The sequence below is a fragment of the Amborella trichopoda genome, chromosome 8 (genome assembly GCF_054954075.1).
Source record: "Amborella trichopoda isolate Santa Cruz 75 chromosome 8, AtrichopodaSantaCruz75HAP2 v2.0, whole genome shotgun sequence".
NCBI classification, from domain to species: domain Eukaryota; kingdom Viridiplantae; phylum Streptophyta; class Magnoliopsida; order Amborellales; family Amborellaceae; genus Amborella; species Amborella trichopoda.
The window spans coordinates 951,170-977,731 of record NC_142343.1 but is presented as its reverse complement, the minus strand read 5'-3'; the positions used below and the strand labels follow the sequence as shown (position 1 = coordinate 977,731).

Genomic DNA, 26,562 nt, shown 5'->3' with positions numbered 1-26,562 from the left:
TTTTTAAGTTCCAATTTCAAATTTTTCTTTTTTGTGATTGTTCATTAGAATGAAAGAGTGTATATTTCAAATTTGGATCAAGCAAATGACCCTAACAAAGTTCTTGAAGATTGTTGCCATTATATTACTATATAATGGTTGCATGAAATCATTGCCTATATATATATATATATATATAGAGATAGAGAGAGAGAGAGAGAGAGAGAGAGAGAGAGAGAGAGAGAGATCATACCCAATGTTGAGGCTAAAAAGCTTTCTAATCAAGCAATTCTAATAAGAAACAACAATGGAACAGCGGCTCAGATGCTACGAGGCCATCCTCCCATTGGGCAGATGGTTGGCCCAGCCAACCCTGTGCTTCCTTAATAGTTAAAATACAAACAAAAAAAAAAAGAAATGGATATCAAGAAAATCAAATAACGAGACCTGAGCCAATAGAAAAAAGGAGCTGGACCCATTCTCAAGGGTCCCTTATAACTTGAATTTTACAATTACAACTGGCTGTTAGAAAATGAAGCAATTATCTCTCATGATCATGCCACTTGTCACCATCCTGGACGCTCATTTTCATGAGAAACCCTACCTTATTGTGATCTTTTTGTAGGAACAGAATTTTGGGACCTGAATTAGGATCAAGAGATTAAAATCAATTAATTTTCTCCTATTTGTTAGAAAATGTTTTTTACAAAATTTACAGCCATACATCAGAGATCATGGGATTGGAAAGAATTAATTTTTCTTGGAAATTAATACAATTTTTTTCTAAATTTAACCTCATGCATCACACTCGAAAAAGAAAACTAAGTGAAATTTTCTTGGCAGATTCTATAAAACCAAATCGTAGATATCTATAAAGGAAATTCATTTTATTGCGTCTAGGATAATATTTTCAAACAATTTTTTGAGAAAGTTCTCTTCTTTCTTTTTTCTTTTTTTTTTTTTTTTTGAGAAAGCACATTTTTTCAAACATTGACCACATAGAAATTGCTTCTTTGATAATAAACAAGATTTTGGATACGCATTCAAATCGATTAATTCCCCCACAATCTATCTTAGGAGTTGATGAAAACAATCTACTTTTCAAAAAGAAAATTATTTTTCCATTATTTGCCAACAATATAATCATTAAAAATAAAAATAATTCAACACTTCTACTATTGTTTTTAAGTATCAAGAAATGAATTCCAAGCAGATTATGAATCATATCCAATCACCATTGTATGGATTGCATTCACAAGTAAGAAGCACAAACATTTTTACCTATATTCAATCATCAATATTTATGGATTGCACTCACAAAGTCATTGAAACAAGCATATTTTAATAACTGGGATTTACGAGATAATTTGCTATAATAAAAAGTTGAAACAGTGATGAATAACTATAAGATTACCTAAGTGACCGTAACCACTGGTTTCTTCTATTGGTTAGAGCTTGTAAATTCTGACGACCCTCTTCAGCAGCCTGACATACGCAATGTCATCTTTAAATAAGCAACAAGAATATTAAAAAGAAAAAAGGAGTTAGCAACTAGTGAATTTGAGACACCTATTTGAGAAAGAAACTGCATGGCATCCTCTGCGTTCCATCAAATGCTTTAAGGGTATGTTTCTACATGGCATCCTCTACGTTCCATCAAATGCTTTAAGGGTATGTTTCTACATGGCATCCTCAGGAAAGTTACATTTTGCAGTCACTAATAAGGGTATGCTTCTACATCCAAAAATAATAATAAGAATGCTTATATTTTAGGTCAGATTCGCTTAAAATTATTTCACAAAAAAAAAGTGAAAAAGGCCTTAAAGGTTGTCGCATGTAACTCAGTTTCATTTGGGGACCATGTCTAAGTTTCACTTTTCAAAATTCAAACATTCTTCTAAGTGAAATATCATTTAGTCAGGAAACATTCTTGTCGTAACTTATAATAAAAGCATGCCTTCAAAACCAAAACATGCCTCGTACAAAGTCCAACCAAATCCATAACCACTCCTTGTTTCTAGCATCATCCATTTTCCTACGGGTTGTAATAGGGGCCCATAAAGACAATACAAATTGAGTAGAGAAATTGCTCAGTATAGAGTCACTTGTATATAAGAGATTGGGATTTCGAAGTGATACCCTTGAACATCTGTGCATCACAAGTTCATAGGAAGTCTGGATTTATCCAAGCCTCATCTCTCATGCATGAACAAGTACTTTTAGTTTACTTAGATATCAACATCAATGCAGTTATGTTGGTCATTCTTAACACAATCCTCTTATGTTTCCAGTAAATCCTTGCTTAAGAAGTCACAAAAGTACCATTACAATAAACTTATAAAATTCATCCTTCGACTTTTTTATAGTTTTACTTTTTATTTTGTATTTTGCTTTTTCTTTTTGTTGTATTGTTTCTGTATTTGTTACTTTTTTTAATAAATACCTCCAAGGATTTCCCTAAGAATCCCAAACTTGGGAAAATCTACCAAGAGATTACTTTTCCGATATATTCTCAGAAAAGATTTGATGATCTAGATATATCACTCATTTGCACATATTGTTCATACCTATCTCAAAATAGATTCCAAAAAGTTCCTAGATATATCTGATGATCAAGAAACATAAGTCATCTGTACATATTATCGATAAATCTCTTCATATAAAAATTTCTGACTGGCAGCCTCCAATACAAGTCATCATAGATTGCTACATACTGAATTGATTGAAGCCGATTGATTACATAATTAAACAGTAGTTAAACTAACATCCATTAATATAAATTCACTGTTGGAGTATAAAATAACTTAAAACTTCAAATAGTGGATTCCAAAGATGTCTTGAACCCAGAAACATGTGAATAACAGCACCCCTATTATACTATGTTGCACTTGGAACATGAACATGCTTCAACTTAAATACTTATGCATGTTTCAACTTAAGAAATAAAATATATATTGTTTATTTGGTAAAGAAACAAAATATCTAATTGAGAGCAGTGATCGCTAAAGAATGCTCCTCTAGAACTTAAATATCTAATCAGATTCACAAGAAACAACAAACCTAAATGCCTTCAAATTTAGAATGTAATATTAAGTATTATAAAGTTTAATCACACATATGGCTCATAAAACTTATACATACAGACTGAAATACAATGAGAAGAAAAGAACTTGATACCTGCAGTTTAACCCTTTCACTGCCTAAACCCATTCCATTTCGTAAAATCTGTCCAGCTACTTCCGCCTAGCATAAATTCACAAGAGAAAACAATAGTCAACTCTTTCCCAAACAGTGCACTCTCATGATATTACGGTTATTACCCAAATCAAATGCCCTGAAAGAGAGGGGAAAAATAGACCATCAACAAATATTTTTATAAACGACTTCATATGTTTTTTTTTTGGTGTAAAACATCAATTACAAGAAAAAAGCTACAGAAAAGAAAAAAGTTCCTTTAAAAATACCCTCATATTGCAAAAAGTGAAATAAACAAAAGCTCTCTTACAGAGATTCATGTACTTATTGAGCATATTGCATAATTTTTCACATTTTATTGTATACACAAGTTCACAATAACCAATTCAGAGGTGCCAGGTTTTAATTGGCAACTACGGCCAAAGAAATATAAGCTCCCCACAAAGTATAAATAAATTTTCTCAGCAAAGTAAAGTTCGGAGCATACCTGACCTGAGGATGGAACTCTGTTTTATTTGAATAAGTGGATAAAGGAGACTTATCATGGAAAACTAGACTAATGCTTTCCGATGTGTACTGAAATGAAAATTATTGCATCCTGTTAATACATAGCAGAGAACTAATTTAATCTCGAACTTGCTGGAAAATACATGACATTTTCATGTCTAATCATGGCCGCTCACTGGTTCTTGAAGGGCAGAGATAGAATTTGGCGCCCTTTTGGAATCCTCCATGAAATTTAACTGTTCGTTCAGTTGAGGCTCCTTTCTTGGAGATGATTCAGATCCAGATGAACCAAGTGCGTTTCTTAAAAAACCATTATCCATTCCATGAGAAAGGTTATTAAGATCCCCATTAACAGCTCCAGAATCAGGTGAAATGTGTTCGACATATTTGTCTGCAAAGGCAACAACTTGAAGTGTTACAGCTCCGTTTGACTGTTAAAAGAGCATTTTTTTCATATTAAACAGACTCTCTTCAGTATCTAACGAGTAATCAAAACAAGCATTGATAAGAAAAGGCAGTTCCCTGATTTTCCACATGTGACCCACTAAAATGATATTGTATACAGGGAAATGATGACCCTCACACCCAGTTTGCAAGATTAGCTTAGAAAAGCAAACCACTCCAAAAACAATATGATGATCCCACAAAAAAAATTCAAATAGATTACTCAGAGAAAGCCATCTTGAAATACCTCAAATGTAATGAAATAAGATAACACCCGCCTAGTACATGCCAATGTTATCAAATTCACTTCGCTTCGGCCGAAGAGGCCAAAGCCTAAGGATTTTAAGCATAAACCGAAGCGAAGAGAAGCGTGGTGTTGCCGCTTTCGTCAGATTCGGGCCGCTTCGGTCTGCTTCAGTCAGAAAAGAAATATCTATATAAAATTATTTTTTATTTTTTATTTTTTTCATTATTTTTATATGCGTTATATATAAATATCAAATTTATTTATATGAAATTAATAAATATCTAATTTATTTATATTGAATTAAAAAAAAAGTTCAAAGTATTCCCCTGAATCGGCCGAAGCACCGAATTGCTTCATTTTTCTCACCAAATCGAAGAAGACGACGAAGAGAATCTGACAACATTGGTAAGTATGAAAAATTGATGAACTATTTGTTCACTTCTGTCCATTGACATTCGCTTCTTTGATTGAATACAGATAAATGAAAAAGTATGAACTGAACAACAAATTGTTGCAAAGCACCACAAGAAGAATCACCGGAAGCTTCATAAGGTACCATATTATGGAGATAAATTGGATGGAGCCCACATATATTCACCCAGGCACAGTTTCTCTAGCCATCCATCAAAGGGAAGTAACTAGGAGTACCACATACCATGTGCATTGCACTACGGGATACCTTTCCTTTGGCATTGTTGTATTATTCCAGATCTTGTCTATTTTTTAATATGATAGCAATCACTAATAGAGAGATGTAAGGCAAGAAAGATTACTTGAAGATTCTTCTTCGACATAGTTATACACAAGCAACTAGCATATGGTGTTTCATGAATAAATAGTGACACACTAAAGCCTACAATAATCCGTTCAGAAACAAAATGGGTTTACTTCAAGATTCTTTTTCAACATAGTTATGCACAAGCAACTAGCATATTGTGTTTCATGAATAAACAGTGACACAAACTAAAGCCTACAATGATCTATTCAAAAGCAAAAGGGTTCTTACAAGCTAAAGTTCGAAGGGCATTCACAGCAGCTTGGTGCTGAGCTTCCTTCCTCGTTCTACCAGTACCTTCACCAATTTTTTCCCCAGTAAACACTACCTGAAATAAACAAGTAGCTTTTTTATGAGTTTGAGATAAACAGTGACTGCAACATTCTCATCTATCAACAAGAGAACTATGAAACCTGAAGTGGCCTTGTCACATATAGCAATATATATTAGAAAGGTGACAAAAACACTTCTATCTAAAAATAGAACTTTAAATAACAAAAACACGATTTTTTTAAGTATGACGAACTAGATATAACTCTTTGCACATACGAAAGTTTTAGGTTAAGGAAAATATATGAACAGTATGTCAGACATCTGGAACAGAAACTTGAAATGTCACAACAGAACCTTGAATGGTCTCTTTCTTTGTGAAATTCAATATTTAACCCCCAACATGGGCGGTGAAATAGTAATTAAAAAGGGAAATTTCTCAAATTACCCATCAGAGATGAACCATTTAAGATCTTACCCATCATGATCTTCAGTTGGAATAGTAGCAAATAGGTAGAATGTAAAATAATTCATCTCTTACAGGCATTTTAATAAATTTCCCTAAAAAAATTTGAAGGTCAAAATAAGTATTACATAGACACTCCATCTCCTCTCTTGTGTCGCATGTCAAAGAGTGCCGACCGTAGACACATGCCGACACAACCAGACCGATGTTCGACACACTAGTAGTATGTGTCGATGATGTTATAGCAAAGTTGTCAGATTCGCTTCGGAGTCTTCTTCGGTTTGGTCAAAAAAATGAAGCATTTGGTGCTTCGGCCAATTCGAGGGAAGACTTTGGACTTCTTTTTTTAATTTAATATAAATAAAATATACATTTATATATATAATATATTAAAATAATAAAAAATTAAAATATCAAAAAATTAAAAAAATACAGAAAAAAAGACATTCAATTTATATTGTGTGAGGACATAACCGTCCTTTCACATGATGAAGAGGTGGCTTGATAATCAACTTGTTTTATTTTAATAAAAGCAAAGGATAATAGTGGAATTTTACAAAGACAAAAGAGATGGGCAATAGTCTTGTTTTGTTTTAATAAAAGCAAAGGTCGTACTTGTGGAAGAGGATGACTAACGGACGAGGGGTACAGCCACATGGGCAATGGTCCTGGTGTAACACGCGCCTCATATTACTCTATGCTCGAAAAGTTAAGGACACCCACAATTTCGTTTTGAATGGCAAAATATTGCGCCAAAACATGTGGTTATTCGCTTTGCTTCGGTGGCCAGGGAAAACCCGAAGACTTCGGGTGCTTCGTTCGAAGCGAACCGAATACAACAACACTATTATAGAGACCTGGTACATATCAACGCTTGTATATAAAGAGTCATCGTTACTTAACAGTAGTAAACTCCTAGCCAACATGGTAGACCTTACCGTTTTGCTCCAAGAGGACCCTGTATCCAATCCCGTCATATGCACTTTTCGAAATTTAAAATGGGAATTTTTTTAAGGGGCAAGTTTTCTATACTTCCCCTAATGTATAGTAGTTATATACTTCCCCTTATCTAGCCTTCAGATCTGAATGAATAGTTGAGATGGATCCAATTACAATGTCACGCCCCTACACTGTTTTATTTTAAATTTTTTTCCACAAAACATTTTGACACCAAATTTTGGGCATCCACTCACTCTCCTAAACTCACACCTGCAAAAAATATAAAAACAATATTCCTGATAAAATAAATAACCAAAAAATACCCCTGAATTTGGTCATTTTATTATATCAAAAATCTTTTTTTTAAGTGCGCCCCATTGAGATGTTGGCACGTACCAAATTTCATATTCATGTAATTCGTAAAATAAAAACTAAAAATGAAATACTCTAATGTGTTGGATCTAGATCAAATGACCAATGGCTTATTTGATCTTAAATTGGACGGCTGGATGGGGGGGTAATAGAACATCTACACAGTAGGGCAGTATGGAAACCTTTCCCTTTTTTTAAATTTGCCTACTTTTTTAATTTCGATATGAGCAGGCTCGACTTTTTTAAATTTGAAATGGGCTTTTCAAATTTGCTATAAAATGAAATTACGAGGAAGAAGAATGGAACTTGTGACATTGGATGATGAAAAAGTAAACGCTACCGCCACGCCAAGCAAGCACAGGTATAAAATGGTAGAAAACAAATAATTATATAATAGCTATTAATAGAAGCCTTATTTTATTAAAAATACAACTTAATACATGACAACGTTTTTTGTGAAAAGAAATGTCAAAAAATTTATACTAACATTATTTTAAATTTTAAAATATATTCTGAAATGCAAATTATACTTGGTGTGTATTGTTGAGCTTGGTTAATTATAGGAAGATATAAATAGTTCTACTAACACAATTACCAAAAATATGGACAACAGTAAGAAAAATATTATCAAATAAGGTTTTGAACACATCATTTTGAAAATAAAAAATAGAAAGAACTATTTTTTATCTTTTTTGAATAAAATGAATTTATATTTTCAAGTTATATATTAGAGAGTGTGTATGAGTGTTGAGGTTGTACGGAGTTTTTTGGCCAAATTACTAGACACGACACTCGTATCCATAACCATGTAACAATGATCACAATGCTGTTCTGATATTTAAAGTTTCTAGACCACCTCCATCATCCATCCAGTTGATCCAGTCTCTGCCCTGATGATTTCCTTTCATTTTAATTTGTTGTTACATCTAACTTCAGATATGGGCATATACATCAAACTTGCATGCAAATGAACATAGACACATATGATGGAAGTATCAAGAAAGGGGAAGGGCAAGAGAGTTGTCAGTTACAGTTACAAGGGATGGTTTCTTTTTTTATAAAAGTTAACTTCAGTGACAAGGGATAGTTACTGCTTAATTTAAAAAGAGATGAGAATAAAGCTTACAAGCAAAACTTCAAGTGCATGTTTATTCTCGAAAAAATTTGCAACCAAGTATCTGCATACACTAACCTCTACCACAAACTGCAATCCAGTGGTAGTATTTGAAACTGATTTGAACTCAACCTACAAAACAATATTGGTTCTATGAGATCAAGACAAATTCTATAAACATGTTTCATGAAGGTTTGCAATCTGCATACCTTTAAACCGCACTTTGATCCAATTTCTCGTAGAACTGCAACAGGCACTGACGATGTTTCTTCAGCCACCACATCTTTAGGGTTCACGGTTTCCCGACTTGAAGGCATTTCCTCATCTTCCAAACAATATTTCAGTCATCAAGATAGAAAAGATTGCTTTATCAGAAAGTTGAAAAAATATATATGTGGGTGTATATACACAAAGAGAGAGAGAGAGAGAGAGAGAGAGATGAAAAGAAGAGACAAATCCATACAACAATCAAAATTACACGGAAAGAAAAGTAAATGGTCTCAAAGGTCTTTAAATGCAACAGGCGTGTGGGTTCTTTTCAGAGAACCATGTCATTATCACATTAGATAAGCAAGTTTATTGGTAAACTGCATTGTTGCAATAAGTTCCTATAGTGTGACTACCTGAAAAGGAAGAGATACTCGACTGCATGTGATTCTGTCTTAACCTATCATCACCAGAACATTGCTGCAGATAAACATAATCTAGTTGAGCTCTGGCAACAAGTAAGAACTGTAGGGTGTAAATGAAGAAGATCAAAAGAGTGCCTGAAGCACCCACACAAATCATTTACATGCTCAAGAAAATGATCTGGAAGGTTGAGGGTCACTTTTTCTTTACTTTATCTTATGGTCATTTTACTCAAATGCCCTCACTTATCCTTCCTAAAAGAGTGGAAGTAACATAGTCAATTGGGAAAACTTTATGCAGGTGCTCTGCACACTGTTTTGATATCTTCCCTTTCTACAATTACAAGAAATAATTCCCATTAGAGACCCAAGGAAGATTAGTTCAACTCAAACCTCTTCAATTGTTGCATGAGAACTTTGAAGGGATCTGTCATAGGGAGCAGTACCCTCTACACCACGACATGACAGAGCACGAAGAGGCCGTTGCTTCTCAAGCTGAAATCCATTTGGTTCTTGTGGGACACATTCGGTTCTTCTGCTCAGTTGCTTCTGATTCATCTCTTCCTCTGCAAAAACCATCTTCTATATAATTGTATTACCAGCATCAACACTTTGGTGGTCTCAATGAACAAGGACCAAAAGGGTTGATCCTAAGGTCCATGTTGGAACTCCTCATGTCAAGGCCCAACTCTGACATGAAAGCCTCTCCCTCTTTAATAACAGAAGAGCCCAAAAAGCATCAAGAAGCCAAAGGCTGAGAAGGTCATAGTAATTAAAAATATTGGATAAAGTAAAATGGAAGAGTTGCTCACTCTGCAAACATATGGGGGTTCTCAAAATCGCTTGTCCAGCTGGAATTGATTGAAATGTTGCATTTTGTAGAGATGATTCTCGAAGCTCTTGATGGTTGGAAACAAAAGGACGAGGAGTTCCTTCAGCACTTGGGTTCTCATCCTGAATGTGAATGTACTCTCAAAATGTGAGAATTACAAGAAAGATTCCCATCAATGCGTCAAAATATCATCAACACAAAATGATGAAAGTATGAGGACTTTCACAAGTTCCGCTAACAAAAAATGGAAAATAAATAAATAAATAAAAAGATGACCATAAAGATAAGTGACCCACTTGTTTATTCAATCTCTTTTCGACCTCCATATCATTCATGCCCTCAGAAATGGGAAGCTCTCTATTTCCAGTCATCACAGCACCAGCATCCTAGCCATTTGTTGGAAAGATAAATTAAAAATGAGTACCTTAAGAACCCAAGATGCGATGTTCATGAAGAAAATGAACTACTTAAACCAAAATTGAGGGCCACATTCATCCTTCTTTACCTCGGGTATCAAATAGTTGCTCACATCAGGGGTATAAGGCAAATCCGCTACATTGTCTTCATAATACATAATGGAAACTCTTCGTAAAATGTTCTCGTCAAATTCTCTGCCAAATTGTTTTCACTCCATGATTCAGTGAAAAAATAAAAAAATAAAATATGAGAACTACAACATACGGAAGTCATACATTAAACTTCAAGATGACTTCATGAACAGAGCCTTAACCATTGTAAATGCTTTTCTGCAATATAGATGCATTAGGTCCACTTACTTGAAGAAGCCACCTCTAACATCGCATGCCACATTTCTTGCAACACACAAGATGGGAACAGCATTTGTAGCCTGTAATAAAAAACATTGCAGAATATAATTAATATATGAAAAGAGGATCCTTCAACCAATAAATCCACACACTTATAATATAACTGATAATAAGTAGGAAAAATGTAGATGCAGATATACATAGATAGTCAATATTCACCTCAGCCTGTGGAGCATAGTATGGAGCAAATGCGGGGACCACATGGACTCGGGATTGGTCTTTGTCCTCCCAGACATTTAACCTATCATCAATCACCATAGCCATCTTGGGGTGACAGATTCCATCTTGAAAGACGTTTAGCAAAGACTTCCTTGAACCTACCAAATTAGATAGTAATCAACAGAAAGTAAAAATAATGGTCATAATTCACAATCATGAATATTAAACAGATGAAAATCTGGGCGTTCCTAGTAACAGAAGAATTTTTTTTTCCAGAATATTTTAAAGCTGATAAGTTTAATAAAACTAACTTATTCAAGAAAATTTAATGGGAAAGAGAAAATTTTACCTGACTTTACACACACTACACGATCTAGAAGTTGTTTCGGATTTATCAGATGTGCTTCAGGGTCAAGAAGCCTCCACATTTCAAGAGCATAATCCCTTTCAGCCATCGTGCAAACATAAACCTCAAATCTCTTACGGCCTTTAGCAGTCAAATAACTTCTAAGATCTTCCCATGCAGGACGCAACCTTACAAGCACACTAGTGTCACGGATCTGCAATTTTTCTAAGTTCAGTCCATTTGTACTTTAGGCCAGTGTTACACAGACATTGTCATACAGGTTGCAGTGTGAGTGTCTAGTATGTTGTCTTATGTGTGAAGTACTTAACATCAAAAAGTCAGTATAGCCCTGACTTTTTCAAAAACGTCAGTCCCAACATGCCCATACATATGCAAGCACATGCACACCACACACACGCATATTAGGCAATTCATTTAAAGCCATAATCTTACTTGTAGAAGTACGGTTTCAATGTTCTACACTGTCCAACTAAATTGGAAAGGAATTGATTACTGCAAGTTCTGCAACCTAGTTCTGCAAGTAAGGTTGCTGTCTCATATAAGCATTTTGCAGAGTCAGCACGCAAACACACACGCACACAAACACATACATGCGTGACACACACACATAATACCACCCACATACATGCACACGCACATAATACACACATAGATGCGCACACACACATGCCTACACACATATATGCATATACATATATACAACTACATATATGCATATATATACAATTATTAATTAGATATAGTATATATAAAATTATTAATTAGATATACAAAAGCATAAAATTTAAAGACAACGTTATTTAATCTAAAAGAAAATACTTTATTTAATCTAAAAAAACAAAAGACTATTTTTAATTAATATGTTTTATTTAGAAAAATTATACATTTTGTGTACACTTTATAGAAACTATAGTGGCCGTCAATAATAAAACTTTCAAAATTTATACACTAACAGTCATTAGCTTGGAAGGGTCATACACTAGTTCTTGGAAAATAAATAAAGCTATTAAAATATTTCTATTTGTCTTCTTTTATTCTTTAAAAAGATATTTTCTTTTTGAGGAAAGGTTAACTTTAAAAAGATATTTTCTTGATGTTATTAATGTTAAAGTTGCCCTTTAAGTCACAAAGGCATTGAGAAGCATGGTAGTTAACTGCCTGGTCAAGAGGTTCCATGTTCAAGGCTCATCTGAGATACTATACATTTTTTTAGATTCAACCATATGAAGGGCATGCCACCTGCCGACACCTCTGCCAAAAGTATTGGACATGGTGTTCCAATACCTCAAAAGGATGGACACGTACAACCAGCATGTCTACCCCGTGTTGAGGATGTCCACATGTGCTGACGTGTCCACACGGCACAAAGGAAAAAAAAGTGTCAGGGATAACACTGCTTAAGGCAAGCTAGGTATTCTCAGACATGACTCTATTACATCTTGCAATCCTAAGTTAGAAAGGAAAAACTCATATACCAGAAGCCATCAAATAAATAACTGGCCACATTTCGGGGTGAGCAAGGACGGAGCCAGGCAAAATATGAGTTTAAAACTAAATGATCACTACATAAGGAGATTAAGGAAATATAGAAGTGTTAGATTGTATATCCGCACAAATAGGAAAAAGAAAAAACAAACCCACAATGAGAATAGAACTCTATGGGCATTGGGCTTCGGCCTAGTTGTTGAATAAAGGGTTGACGGTATGAGACCACTTCCCAAGTTTGAATCTTACCTAGAAAACATCCCAAAAATAAAAATAAAAAATAAAAAAAATAGGACAAAGAGAAAGAGGCACTTCATGGATAGCAATTTACTAACAGCCAACAAGGAAATCGAATAAATAAGCTACCCTTATTTAAAAAACCAGACAGCATTTCTCCCAAAAAAAAAAAAAAACTACCCAATAGCGCATGCATTGCATTGCATTCATAACTATTGGTAGTGAACTTTAAATACCATAGTTTGAGGAAAATGTGAAAATTGTTAACAAAAATAAATCAATGACATGAAGCACACTCATTGCATACTCATGTACATATGTATACACACATGTCATTTATATCGATTTTTTTTTTCAAATTTAAGTGTGTCTCGATCATTCAATAAATATAACACAAATGCATTCAATCAGGCCCATCTAAGCATAGGGAGAAACATCCTTTATAATGATGAAAAAAGTGGATAAGAATGAATTATAATGCCATGGTAAGTACAGTACAAGTACCATCAGGAAAAAAAATGGTAATAGAAAAGTCACTAAGAAAACTCCCAACCAAATAAACACAAATTCACGAATAAAAAGAATTAGCAGATCAGTGAGACTAAAAGAATTAGTAAACACAAGTTTTCTTTAAAAGGTTGAAGCCCTTCTGTTAGAAGATACACCAGTTTTTGTTTCCCGCCTTTTTGCGGGTGGCTAGGTGGGGGATAAGTTAAAATTGGCAGAAATTATTTTAGAAACAGTAGCATATATATAAGAACAACAACGAAAAGCAAAGAATTTCCTCTAATTTGTCAAAATGATGAAAGAACTAAAAAAACTCTTACCTCGGGGTTAATGCGTGTTAAGACAATGTTCCGCTCATGTAACCTAACAACCGGACGAACAACAGCTTCGTGATTATCTGACAACGGAGGAACTTCTTCCATCTGGACCTTAACCAACCTCCCATTTTCAAATACTTGATCATTTTCTGAATAATGGCGCAATAAAGCTTTATCTTCTTGGTACCTCTTGATTTCAGCAGACATTCCAGATATTCGTTGAGGGTCAGTTTCAGTGCCAATTTTACGTTGTAAGGCATCAATCCGATCCTCAAAAGATCGCATGCTATTTGCAACTATAAGTGTTTCATCGAGATCGAATACAATGCCAAGGCATCTAAGATTTAGCATCGCTAAACAAGAAGCATAGAGTTTTGGAGAAACAGTGAAAGCCCAAAAGCATGAAAACTTCTCCAATTTGTTCTGCATTGCCACTAAATGAAGCTCATCTTCACCAAACAATACAACAGCAGTCTGCAATATAAAAATTAGTAATGATTAGTCACCATCACGATTCATGATAAGATATAGCAAAGTTTTACACTGGCTGCCTACCTAGTACAACCCACCTCCTTTACTGGAGGTTAGGACGGGTTAAGGGAAAGTTTAAGGTCCTCACCCTTATTAGAACAATGATTGGTCTTCAAAATGAAAATAAACATTAATTGTATGTCATGCGTTAGGAGGGAAAAAAAATCAAATATATAAATATGGCACTAAACAATGTTGGGCCAAGGTGGCACCTTGACAACCTTGCCTGAGGGTGGAAAAAGGCCCTCAGCTAAGGGCATAGGAGGAAAAGGTTTTAGAGGAGTATTCTAAACCTCCCAAAAACCCATAGAAAAGCCATTTGATAGAGCAAAGCCCTTGGAAAAACAACATTCAGGATTCTTTTGTTTCTTTTTTTCTTTTTTTCTTTTTTTCTTTTTTTCTTTTTTCTTTTTTTCTGTTTTTTTGGGTGAAGATTGGCAAGTTTCTAGATGCTTTCGAATTCTTGGGATATCAGAATGAACAAAAGTTTGTCCGACTTGAAGAGGTGACAAAAGAGGTGTTTTTGCAACCAAAGCTAACTGATTCGAGCCAGCTTCAACAGGAAAGTGCATTTTAATTTTGGTTTAGGATTTATCAATAAAAATTGGATAAATCGATTTTTTTAAAAAAAGAATGGTTTCTGTTTTATTTTATTTTTTGAGTTTCGGTTTGTATTTATTTGCCCTCTGTTTAGGTTTAGGTTAGAAATATGCCATTTTGCCCAATAAAAATGAAAGAAAAGGGCAGTATGCTGGTATACAAAGAGAAGATTTGACCAGCATGTGCTCCGCCCAATATTACCAGAGAAATGTTGGAAAATTTGGACGTGGGCCAAAAAAAGAAGAGAAACAGTAACATGGGGATACTATGAAGTCAATGAATGTTTTTAGAGCAGAAGAAGAATATCATTATATTGAAGAAGGGGAGCCTGAGGTGGGCTCAAGTAGATATACTAGGAAAAGAGGGCTTGGGCGGAAGAAGCCTCGAGTATAGGGGCCTAATGATTCTTATTTTACCCCACTCCTGAGGGTGCGGTTAGAGATGAGCAAAACAATAGACAGACCCGCTTAAGAAGGAAGATAGGAGTCTGGTATGTCAACTACATAGCTCAACGGATATACCAAGTGGGCATTTCATTCAATCCACAAGCTCAAAGAGCTTCTAAGAAATGTTTCATTAAACAGATTGGGAACATGAATTGGGCTAGCCAAGCCATATGGTCAGGCAAGTCGAGTCAGACTCGCCCAAGTCAGGCCCGGACCGTGAAAAGGGGCCAAAAAGCCCAAAATATGGAAAAAAATAATTAGAAATCCCTAGAAAATGAAAAGGCTAAAAACACCCATTCTTCAACCTCAAATAGAAAATTCATCTTTTATAAAAACCCTAAGAATAATAAATAAAAAAAAACATTTATAAATTTCCAACATGGAGACAATTTTGGTAACAAGGACAAAAACACCTTAAAAAGAGTATTTTAGTCATTCTCCCATGTAACCAGTCAAATATTTTTAATTTCCTTTATTTGGTTTACCAAATGGCATTATTCCATTGGTTATGAAGGTCACAGTCTCACATTTTCTTAAGGAGAAGAGTCTTATCTCTCTCTCTCTCTCTCTCTCTCTCTCTCTCTCTCTCTCTCTCATTCACACATGCATATCACATTGACTCTTTAATTTACTTTTTTGGTTTATGCCATGTGGCATTATACCAATGGTTATAAAGCAGGGAGATAATCCACATTGATTATAAAAGGCAGCAGAGTCTCTCCGTTAAAGCAATGGAGTCTCCACTCTCTTTGCATCGACTCTCACTCTCGCTTTCTCTCGCTCCCTCTCTCTCCTCTCTCTTTGTGAGACTAAGAAAGGAAAAATAGAAAAAGCGAAGAGAAGTTCCCCGTTGGTTGTAAAAGAGATGGAGTCCCGCTCTCTTCACAATGATTATCACCATCATTCTCTCTCCCCTCTCTCTATCTCTTTACAAGACTAAGAAAGGAAAGGGGGGGCAATTTCCCCATTTAAATTACTTTTTTAACAGCACTGGTGAATACTGCATAGATTCACCCAGTATTGCAAGATGTTGGGCTATTCATTCCAAGAGTCGTAGCATTAGGGCGAGTCTCTATAGTAATCGCCTAAGTATTGTAGAAGGTACATATATCTACGCTATTACGGGTTTGGTTCAAAGTGCAAGGCTCAAAAAAGGCCAAAGATAGGCCCAAAAGGACATGGTTTGAAGTAGTGAAAAAAGATATGAGGACTTATGGCCCCACTGAAGGAATGGCCTTGATAGAGCAGAATGGCGAACCAAGATTCGTGCAGCCGACCCAGATAGTTGGGAAAAGGCTATGATGATGGTGATGATTCCGGGCTTGGTAGGCTCACCCGTGTGCTAGTCGACTCAGCAATTTCTTGAACAATTCCAAGCAATATTGGAAGAAGTGGGGCAGTTTGGGCTTGGATTGAAGGCCCCTGCACCTTATGAGCTCAAGAAAACCCTACTTCATAAAAAGAGGGATCTCACAAATGAGTATTTGAAGGTCATAAGGATGCATGGGGAAAAGGTCACAATGATAACAGACTCGTGGATTAATACAAGTGGGAGAAGTATCATCCATTGTATTATGAATAACCCAATAACGACTATGTCTTTAAAGTACATCAGTGCATCAGAGCAAACTCACAATGTAGAGTTCAATTTTAATAAAGAAGCCAAGTATATAGAGGATGTGGGTGGGAAGTATATCATTCAAGTAATTACAAATATAGCAGCACCCAACATGTCAGATGCTAATCTATTGTTAGAGAAGAGGCCACGCATTTTTTGGAGATCATGCACTATGCATTGCATTGACCTCATGTTTGAGATGATAAGTAAATCAAAAGTTGTGGACTCAACAATCATGAAAGCAGGAGTCATCATGGCTTTCATATACAACAACACACAAGTCCTGGACATGATAATGAAGTTCTCAAAGAAGAGGGAGTTGGTGAGATCAGGGGTGACGAGGTTTTTCACTTCTTATTTGTCACTTCAGTAATATTGGCCCAGAAAAGCAAGCTCAAAACCATATTCGTCGTTAAACAACATCATCATCATCATTTTAGCCTTTTCCCAATTAATTGGGGTCAGCTACATGAATCTTGGTTCTCCATTCAGCTTTATTAAAGGCCACATCCTCAGTGAGGCCATAAGTCCCCATACCTTCTCGGACTATTTCCAACCACGTCCTTTTGGGCCAATCCCTTGCTCTTTTCAGTCCTTCCACTTGAACTAACTCGCACCACTTAACAGGTGTTGTACATGGTAGTCACCACACATGGCCGGCCCATCCAAGTCTACTCTCTCTCATTTAATCGCCTATTGGTTCCATGCCTAAATTATTACAAATAGATTCATTTTGAATTTTATCCCTTCTTGTCTTGCCACTTATCCATCTTAACATCCTCATCTCTGCTACACTCATTCTATAGGTATATTTTCTTTGTCCGCCCAACATTCCGCCTTATAGAGCAAAGTTGGTTTCACTGTTGTCCCATAGAACTTGCCTTTCAACCTCATTGGTATGCGGCGATCGCATAAAATTCGAGTTGCACATCTCCATTTCGCCCACCCAGCTCTAATTTCGTGTACGACAACTTCCTCGATCTCTCCATTTTCCTAGATTATTGACCCAAGATATCGAAAGTACAGTTTTCTTTGTATCACCTGGCCATCAATCTTGACTACTTCCTTGTCTTTACTCCTATTAGTACTAAACTTGCACTCCATATACTTGGTCTTAGTCCGATTAATTTTGAAACCTTTAGATTCTAAAGCATCCCTCCAAAATTCTAACATTGTGTTGACGTCGTTTCGGGTCTCATCAATAAAAACGATGTCATTTGTGAACAACATGCACCACGATACCTCATACTGTAGGTGCCTAGTTAAGTCGCCCATAACTAAGACAAAGAGATACGGGCTCAATGCTGACCCTTGATGTAGACCTATTGTCACTGAAAACTCACTCATCTCTCCACTAGTTGTTTGTACACTAGGTAGCACTCCATCATACAAATCTCTCACCAAGTCAATGTTGTGTCTAGAGACACCTTTCTTTTCCAACACCCATCAAATCAAATCTTGAGGTACTCTATCATAAGTTTTCTCTAGATCAATAAAGACCATGTGGAGGTCTTTTCCCTTCGCTCTAAACTTCTCAATCAGTTGCCTAAATAGGAAAATAGCTTTAGCTGTTGACCTTCCTGGCATAAAACCAAATCGGTTTTCAGCGTTGCTAAGAAAAATCCTAAAATCAATTGGTCCATGCATACAAACAACAAGAGAGAAACCCATATCGTTTTGGGACATTAGTTTTAGAATTGCCTGTCTATCCTTTCGAGTATTCGATGCATTGTTAAAGATCTTGTAGATGGTGGATAATGAGAAGGAACAACCAATGGGTCACATTTACAAGGTAATGGAAAGTCAAAGAAAGATATATCAAAGAACGTTGGTTATGATGAGAGAAAGTACTATCGTGTTTTGAAGATTATGGAAGACAAGTAGAATAGCCAGTGGCATAGGCCCTTGCATACAAAGGGTTTTTTTTATACCATGCTTATTTTTTGTATTGATTATGATATTGATTCCAAGGTTGGATCATGGATGGATTCGATATGTGCAGCATGAAACTTAACCATGACATAAGAGTCCAAGACCATGCAACAATGAAGTTAAATATGCACAAGTTCTCAATGGCCATAAAATCCATCTAGCTAATTTTTGTACTTACTTTCTCAAAGTGAATTAGCATATACTAAATTGCTATTTCACCTCTTAAGTACATTGATCATCATCATCCTTATCATTTGCGCCTTATCCCAATTATTTAGGGTCGGCTACACGAATCCCATTCTGCCATTCTGCTCTATCAAGGGTCATACCCTCAGTAAGACCACTACAAGTACATGATATACTCTTTTATTTTATGTAATGTAGCTGTATGGTGGGCGACACATGGGAGAAAAGCCAAGCACTTGTAGAAGATGAGATATATTGAATTTGACTTGTAGTGCATCTCATTGCGATAGCAACTTTAGCTCATTTGAGTTTCTTAAGTCATTGTCATATTGTTGTTGAGTCCTAAGACGTCACATGCCTTATTTATTATATTTTTCTACATAATGCATTAGTGCAATATCCAATAAATCCATGCAAAGAAGAGAACAAACTCTAGCAATGTACTACCCTTTTATGTCTTCGGAAGCATCCAATACAATTGGAATGATACAGAGAAGATTAGCATGGCCCCTGTGCAATGACGACACGCACGAATCAAGAAATCATCCAAATTTACTTTTGCCTTCTAACGCATAAACCCTATTTTATTCACCCAAAGAAAATAATCAATGGTTCAGAGAGCACTATAATATCAACCCCATTGCTATGAGAGATATGGATAATTTCAATGAGTGGCTAGTCAATGCTAGAGATGATGAAGTGTTGCTAGGAGAGAGTTTGAGCTAGGCCGAGTTTGCAAGGCTACTAGAAGCTCATTGAGCCACATAAAACCCACTAGATCTAGATCTTCAAGGAAGAGCATGAGGACAATAGGGGGGAATAGGAGGAGGAGGCGGCTGACTCCGAGGAAACAGAACACTATGTCGAGGAGGAAGATGACTCCAAATGGTGATTACATAGAATCACCAGATGCCGCTAGTAATGAATATGGAGATGGTCATGAACATAGTGGTAGCGATTATAATCATGATGATAATGAATCTTAGTTTGCAATTTGATATTTGCTTTCTTGTTTTGTTGTTTAAGTTTTTTTACTTTTGACTATTGGTAGCGATGATGGAGATGGTATGGCACACGATGTAACTATTTAATGATCTATATGGCTTATCATGCCCATAGAAGTTATTCGCTCATCCATATTCACAATGTTGTAAGACTGAAGTGATATTGTATTTCAAGTTCAACTTTTTAGTTAAGGCAAGGTTTGATCAATCGATCTTCTAAAGTTTTACTAATTCGAGTTTCAAACTTGTGTGTATGAAAACACAAGAATGCACAAAAAACACGCTAAAATTAAGTATAATTAGGAGGTTTGGTATACAACCCAACTCCCCCCCCCCCAAAAAAAAAAAAGAAAAAAAGCAAACAATTTCACTATTTTCGATGCCTCAATCATGCAGCCCACCTAGGCAAGCACCTCACGCGTTCTTAACAATGTCGCGTATTGTTATTTCATGTAATCTTTAAAGAAAACTAGTTAAGGGAGGAAAGGTTCAAAAATAAATTCGGCCTTCTCTTAGGCAGGCTTCCTAGGCGTCTTATGTCTAGACGCCTCGATGCACCCTGGCGGAGGGCCTATTTTGACTTCGACATTCCCCCCCTTCCCAAAAAAAACAAAAAAAAATAGATTTCATTTTTAAAAGGTTGATGCATTACAATGTTTGAATTATGATTGATATGTTTTTGTATAATGTGTTATGATTTGATATTCTTTTATTTTTTTGCTTTTATTTTGTGATATTTTTACATATTTGTAGTGGAAATATTTTTTGAATATTTACCGGTTTGAACCTGTATCAAAATCATTTTGAAAACCTTAGTAGATTACAATATTTAAATCAGGGTTTTTTTTGTGATTATTTTGCATGTTTTTAGTTGGAACATTTTGTGAATATTTACCGATTTGGGCCTATATTTTGTGAATAGTTAGAATTAAATTGATATTTTGTGAGTATTTAGATTAGAAAACTAAATCTTAGGGATATTATGATATGTGATATTATGTGATTAATTCTTTTATCAGTTTATGTAATATGTACTTAAGAGTTTTGTTGCCATTTGCCAAATATCAATTTGATTTTACGTAAATTTGATGAATGATATGTATTTTTAGAGGTTTGCCCTAAAACTACCATAAGAACTCCCTAAGGGCCTAAACCCCTACTTGAAGAACTCCCTGAGGACCTAAACCCATTTGCGGTAGCCAAGCCTACCCTCGTTCTGGGCAACTACCTAGGCCGACACCTGCCTGAGCTTCCGAGTTTTTTAACATTGAATGGAGGGAATCAAAAATAAATAAATAAATAAAATGTATTCCTAAAAATGTAATTACAATTGCTAAAAGAGTGATAATTGGTGGAAGTAAAAAAATAAAATTATATGCATAATCAATGGATGGGAATCATCATCAACATCATAGCCTTTTCCCAATTAATTGGGATCGATTACACGAATCCTAATCCGCCATTTTGCTCTATGAAGGGTCATACCCTCAGTGACGTCATAAGTCCCCATATCTTTTCGGACGACCCCCAACCATGTCCTTTTGAGCCTACCCCTTGTCTTTTTCTGCCTTCTACTTGAACTAACTCGCACCTCCTAATAGGTGTCGCACTAGGTTTGAGCCACACATAGTCAACCCACCTAAGTCTATTCTTTCTTATTTTATCGCCTATTGGTGCCACACCTAAATTTTTCCAAATGGATTCATTTTGAATTTTAGCCCTGCTTGTCTTGCCACTCGTCCATCTCAACCTCATCAGCTTTGCTACACTCATTCTATGGGTATATTGTTTTTTGTCCGCCCAACATTCTACCCCATAGAGCAAAGCTAGTCTTACATATGTCCAATAAAACTTGCCCTTCAGCTTCATAGGCAACGTCGATCACATAAAATTCTAGTTGCACATCTCCACTTCGCCCACCCAGCTTTAATCATGTGTGTGACATCCTCCTCAATCTCTCTATTTTTCTGGATTATCAATCTAAGATATCGAAAGTGAGATATTTTTTGGTACTTCTTGACCGTCAATCTTAATTACTTCCTCATCTCTACTCCTATTATACTAAACTTGCATTCCATATACTCTTGTCTTAGTCTGGCTAATTTTAAAACCTTTATATTCTAGAGCACCCCTCCAAAGTCCTAACCTTGTGATGATGATGTTTTGGATCTCATCGATCAAAACTATGTCATCAGCAAATAACATGTACCATGGTACCTCATCCTCAATGATCAAAAAGTCATTCGCATCCTCAATGATCAAAAAGTCATCCGCCCGACCGCCTAGACGGCCTTCTGGAGAAAACACCTAGGCATTCTTAAGGCGGACACTATTAGGCGCCTGTCTAAGCAGTCAGGCGGTCGAAAAGGCGGCCTGCAAGGGTTCAACGGAAAAAAATTTCAGGAGGGGGCAAAAAATATCATTTTACCCCCTTAAAAGGGGGGATAAGGGTTGGGGGGCCAACCTTGCCCCCAAAAGCAATTTTAGTGAACTTTAGAGTGAGAAACAACTTTAAAAAAACTAGATTTGAAGATTTTTTTAGAGATCAAAATTTTTTTCAAAATCCTCGCATGGTCACGATATTAACGGATAATCAACCATATTAACGGATAATCAACCACAAACTTTTTGAGGCTTATAGGGGTTGTAAAAGAGCAGATTTGGGATTCTCAAACATTTTGGTTTGGCCCGAGTGACGTGTGATTTGCAAGATTTAAATGACATCTCTAGTTCATTCTATCTTTTAATGTTGATTTGAGTTAAAATTATTTCATTTACAGTCTAAATGTTTAGGCTTGAGATGTGCTTCCGGCATCTTACCAATATATTACATACCAAACTTATTAGATAATAAAACATACAATTTTATATATAATAAAATGGGGGGAGGTGTAGGGGATCCAAATTTTAAAAAAATAATAATAATAAAATTAAAAAACACCGCCCAGCGCCCCTCCCCCACACACCGCCTAGGAGGGCTGCCTCTAACTTATTGAACATTGCTCATCACGTAGGTGCCTAGTTAAGTCATTCACAACTGAGACAAAGACATACGGGCTCAATGCTAACCCTTGATGTAGACCTATTGTTACTGAAAAGTCACTCGTCTCCCACTAGTTGTTTGAACACTAGTGAGCACTCCATCGTGCATATCAATCAATGGATGGGAATCAAAAACAAAAAATAGAATTCCTGGAAATGTCAGTACAATTGCTTTCAATTGCTATGAGAATGATAAGGGGTGGCAGTCAAAAAGAAAACAAATACCAACAATATTGTTATTAAATGTATAATATGTAAGAGATGTAATAGAACACGAAGTACATGAGCAATGGAATGGGAATTTGAAAATGAAAAATGAGGTACTGTCGATGCACTTGAAATAAGAATGATAATGGGTAGCAATCAAAAGTTAAAGTCTTGGGTATACAGTAAGAGAGAGAGGGATACCCTGAGTTCACGAAAGCAGGCACTGAAGAGACAATGCATAGGCGATTGATCAGATGAGATGCCGCTCGACTTTAGTTTGAAGCAAACACCAAAGGGCGAGATGGTCTGGAGAACAGCAAGAGGAGGACACCTCTCACTTGGAGCAGTGAGGTGACTGATCCTAATTTCCTTTTTGATTGCAGATAAAATCTGGGGATTTTGATTTTGGGGGACCACATCGACTTCTCCCAAGCAAGTATCGCCGTGGTAAAGGATTGAGCGAAACCCTAAATGAAGCATTGCATCAAATCTAGAGAGGCAAATATGTAGCTGCAGAGAGAGATAGCAATCGAGAAAAACGAGGTCAGGAAGTAAGGAAGGAAGAATGAGGAGGCTAGTTGGGTATTGTAATTAGAAAGACTGAGAAAGGGAAGCCGCAACAAAGAGAAGAGAGAGAGAGAGAGAGAGAGAGGGGGGAAGAGTGTGGGAGAGATAAAGATAGATAGAGAGAGAGGATAAAAGGGGAAGGGGTACCCTGGGCTTCCAGAGGCCTAGAGAGAGAAACAAAAAGATGAGAAGGACAAGGGCGAGAGAGTGAAAGAAAATGTAAGAGAGAGAGAGGTGTGGCAGTCTTGCTGCTATTTGCCCCCTTCTTCTTTTGCTCAACAACACAGTTGAGCTGAGAGAGAGAGAATAGAGAGAGAGAGAGGGGGATTCAAATGTAGGAACGGAGAAGAGGGGAAAGGTATTTATAGAGTAATAGAGAGAGAAAGGGGTTTATAGAGAGAGAAATGCGTTGTTTCACAACCGGCGCAAAAATCTCCCGCATGCCCCACTGCGATTCCCGCTTTCATTTCGATCACAAAAAACTCGCGCGCGTGAACTCGCATCGTAAGAAGCACGTGTGATCCCTCTGATAAGGCGCTCGTGTGCCCTCTCTAACGTTCTCTAATGTGATAATATGCACGTGCAATCTCCCTCTTTTGTGTGTGAAGATACGAGCAGTGTTGGTAAAATTGAACCCGAAAAGATAATAAGACATGGCCTGCGAGCGGTTTAACTGGTTTAATCGATAAACTGGCCGATTCAACCGTTCTAACCGAACAAGTTCTATGAGGTCAAAAAAGTGTTAAAAAATAAATAAAAAATAAAAAAAATCCACTAAAATATGAAAAACATATAAATAAAGATTAAAACAAAACACATTCAAATAAAGTTGAAAATTAATGAAAAAAATAGATTTTAACTCATTTTATAATTTTAAGGGCTATTTTTAACATTTTTAAAAAAATATAAAAGTGAGTATCAATGATCAAAACAATTTTTAATCTTCACCGTAATTTAAATAATATTTAAAAATATATTACAAAACAAATTCCTTATTTTTTAGAATCTATATACATTTTTTTTTTTTTTTTTTAAATACCGGTTGATCACCCTAATCGCTCAAAAACCAAAACCGGCCACTGACCGATTCCGATCTAACCCCCCAGCTAACGGTTAGATCGGACAATTTTGTAAACAATGGATAAGAGTGGAAATGGTGTGGATTTGGGTCATCACCAGATTGATCAGTCCCATACCCAAACCCAACATGTTAGCTATATGGTAAGGTATGGGTCAAATACATCAGAAGCGTTTGCTCATGGGCAGCCGTAGTTTCCATTACTATTGCAGTGTAGCTAACGTCAAAAATATGTTTTGGAGGCCCATGCTTCCAAAGTGTCTGGAATATGGGGCTTTGGAAGCTCCTCTTCCATGAAAAAAATGCCCCTATAGGGCAAGTGCTACACAATTTGGAAGCCATAGCTTCCTTCGGTGTTAAAAAATGACATTAGAAAGTGGAAGCAGCAGCTTCAATTGGGGAGTGGGTTCCATGGTAGAAGCAGTGGCTTCCATGGGGACCGGGGAAGCGGCTGCTTCCGGTTCCCTTAAAAGAAGCAGCTTCCTAAGCTACGCCTTTCCAGAAACAAATACACCTACAAATTTTTTTCAAAAAGTACATTTATATTTTACAATATAAAGAGCAAGTTTTTATCTATAAAATAACATGTCAAGTACGGCCCGACCCGACCGTATTAGGTATAGACAAAAAAACCCGACCCAACTCTCGAGTCCATATTTTTGGACCCTAGGCCTGACCTACTAGGTCTAAAGAATAGACTGGGAAGGTGTCCGATTGACCCGACCCAATTTGACATGCCTATGATAAAGTGCATGCGTGCTTTGTCTCTCACTCGACCTTTTCTTTTGTTGGTGAACATCGATAAGCCTAACCATTTTTTTAAGAAATAAAATTGCACCTCAAATTCAATTTTGGTGTTCCAAGTCCTTTTGATAGTCTGAAATTATGTCCCGCCCTCTATTATAATTTTTCAAGCTCCAAACTAGTATAGTTCAAAATAATTTGTGAATATTTAAAATGGAGAGCTCTTAATCCTTGCGATATCAAGGATTTTTTTATTTATTTTTCATAAACATGATTGCTGAGGTCGAGATGATCAATTTGATATATTCCCAGTATCTAAACATCAATCTCCAACAATATTTTTGAAGTTGAGATCATATGTTGAGTTTTTCCTCGTCTTCTTTTGCTTGTACCCATTGATCAGTATTTGGGTGAATTGTGAATGACCCAGGTGCTAGGTGCTAGAGAGGAACAATGGCCCTTCAAGACTCTAAAGCCCTTATCACTCTCAAAGCCTTTAGGCCCTCTCTCTTCCAAACTTTAAAGTCCTTATATTTCTCTTGTAATAATACATATCTATAATAATCGAAGTTTTTTTTTCTTTATTATGTTTTATACACATTGTTTAAAAGTATTTTTTATTCTATAGAGATAAATTGGTTTCTTGGTTCTACATTGATAAATTGGTTTCTTGGTTCTACGTTATCTGCCTCGAAACAAGAATATTCTTGAATTATCTGCAATTTTTTCTCAACAAATCACCCCCCTTTCACTCACAGTCAGACTTAACATGCTCCAGGTCCATTTCAATATACTCTCTAAGCAATCACAGGTTTGCCAAACTTATACTTTTCAATTTCATGTTAAGACTTTTTATTTTATGCTTATTGGTTGATAAAATTTAATTCAACAATAGCTTAAGCAAAAGCACTTTTGCATCTCAATATAAAAAAGAGTAAT

At 36.0% G+C, this 26,562-nt stretch overlaps 1 protein-coding gene and 1 pseudogene across 6 annotated transcripts; one reads left to right on the top strand and one right to left on the bottom strand.

The window, feature by feature from the left end:
* Positions 1-238: 238 nt before the first annotated feature.
* On the bottom strand, positions 239-24,277 carry LOC18437923 (RNA polymerase II C-terminal domain phosphatase-like 2). Of its 6 annotated transcripts, none has more exons than XR_016060234.1 (19): positions 23,436-24,277; positions 13,672-14,142; positions 11,105-11,315; positions 10,756-10,913; positions 10,546-10,616; positions 10,275-10,380; positions 10,066-10,155; positions 9,750-9,891; positions 9,331-9,503; positions 8,932-8,995; positions 8,518-8,633; positions 8,387-8,440; positions 5,379-5,475; positions 3,858-4,072; positions 3,662-3,750; positions 3,157-3,222; positions 1,549-1,658; positions 1,394-1,464; positions 239-621 (listed from the first exon to the last, which is right to left on the bottom strand). XR_016060234.1 is itself a non-coding variant. In XM_011626447.3 (18 exons), the coding sequence occupies exons 1-18, from the start codon at positions 23,712-23,714 to the stop codon at positions 585-587; spliced, it is 2,505 nt and encodes an 834-aa protein (XP_011624749.1). In that variant the 5' UTR covers positions 23,715-24,277; the 3' UTR covers positions 239-584. The 6 variants fall into 6 exon arrangements, 2 of the variants coding, with proteins under 2 accessions (XP_011624749.1, XP_088729249.1); XR_016060233.1 differs by having other exon boundaries at positions 3,667-3,750; XR_002281551.2 differs by lacking the exon at positions 1,549-1,658.
* LOC148780683 (U6 spliceosomal RNA) lies at positions 19,429-19,537 on the top strand (annotated as a pseudogene).
* Positions 24,278-26,562: the final 2,285 nt, after the last annotated feature.

What these genes read in the sequence shown, in the direction of transcription:
- LOC18437923 (XM_011626447.3), bottom strand. Translation starts at nt 23,714, where the DNA reads ATGCTTCATTTAGGGTTTCGCTCAATCCTTTACCACGGCGATACTTGC. An exon ending in AACCCCCATATGTTTGCAGA is followed by an intron (nt 9,504 to 9,749) that starts GTGAGCAACTCT and finishes TGGTTTTTGCAG; the next exon opens with AGGAAGAGATGAATCAGAAG. An exon ending in AAACAGAGTTCCATCCTCAG is followed by an intron (nt 3,223 to 3,666) that starts GTCAGGTATGCT and finishes AATTTATGCTAG; the next exon opens with GCGGAAGTAGCTGGACAGAT.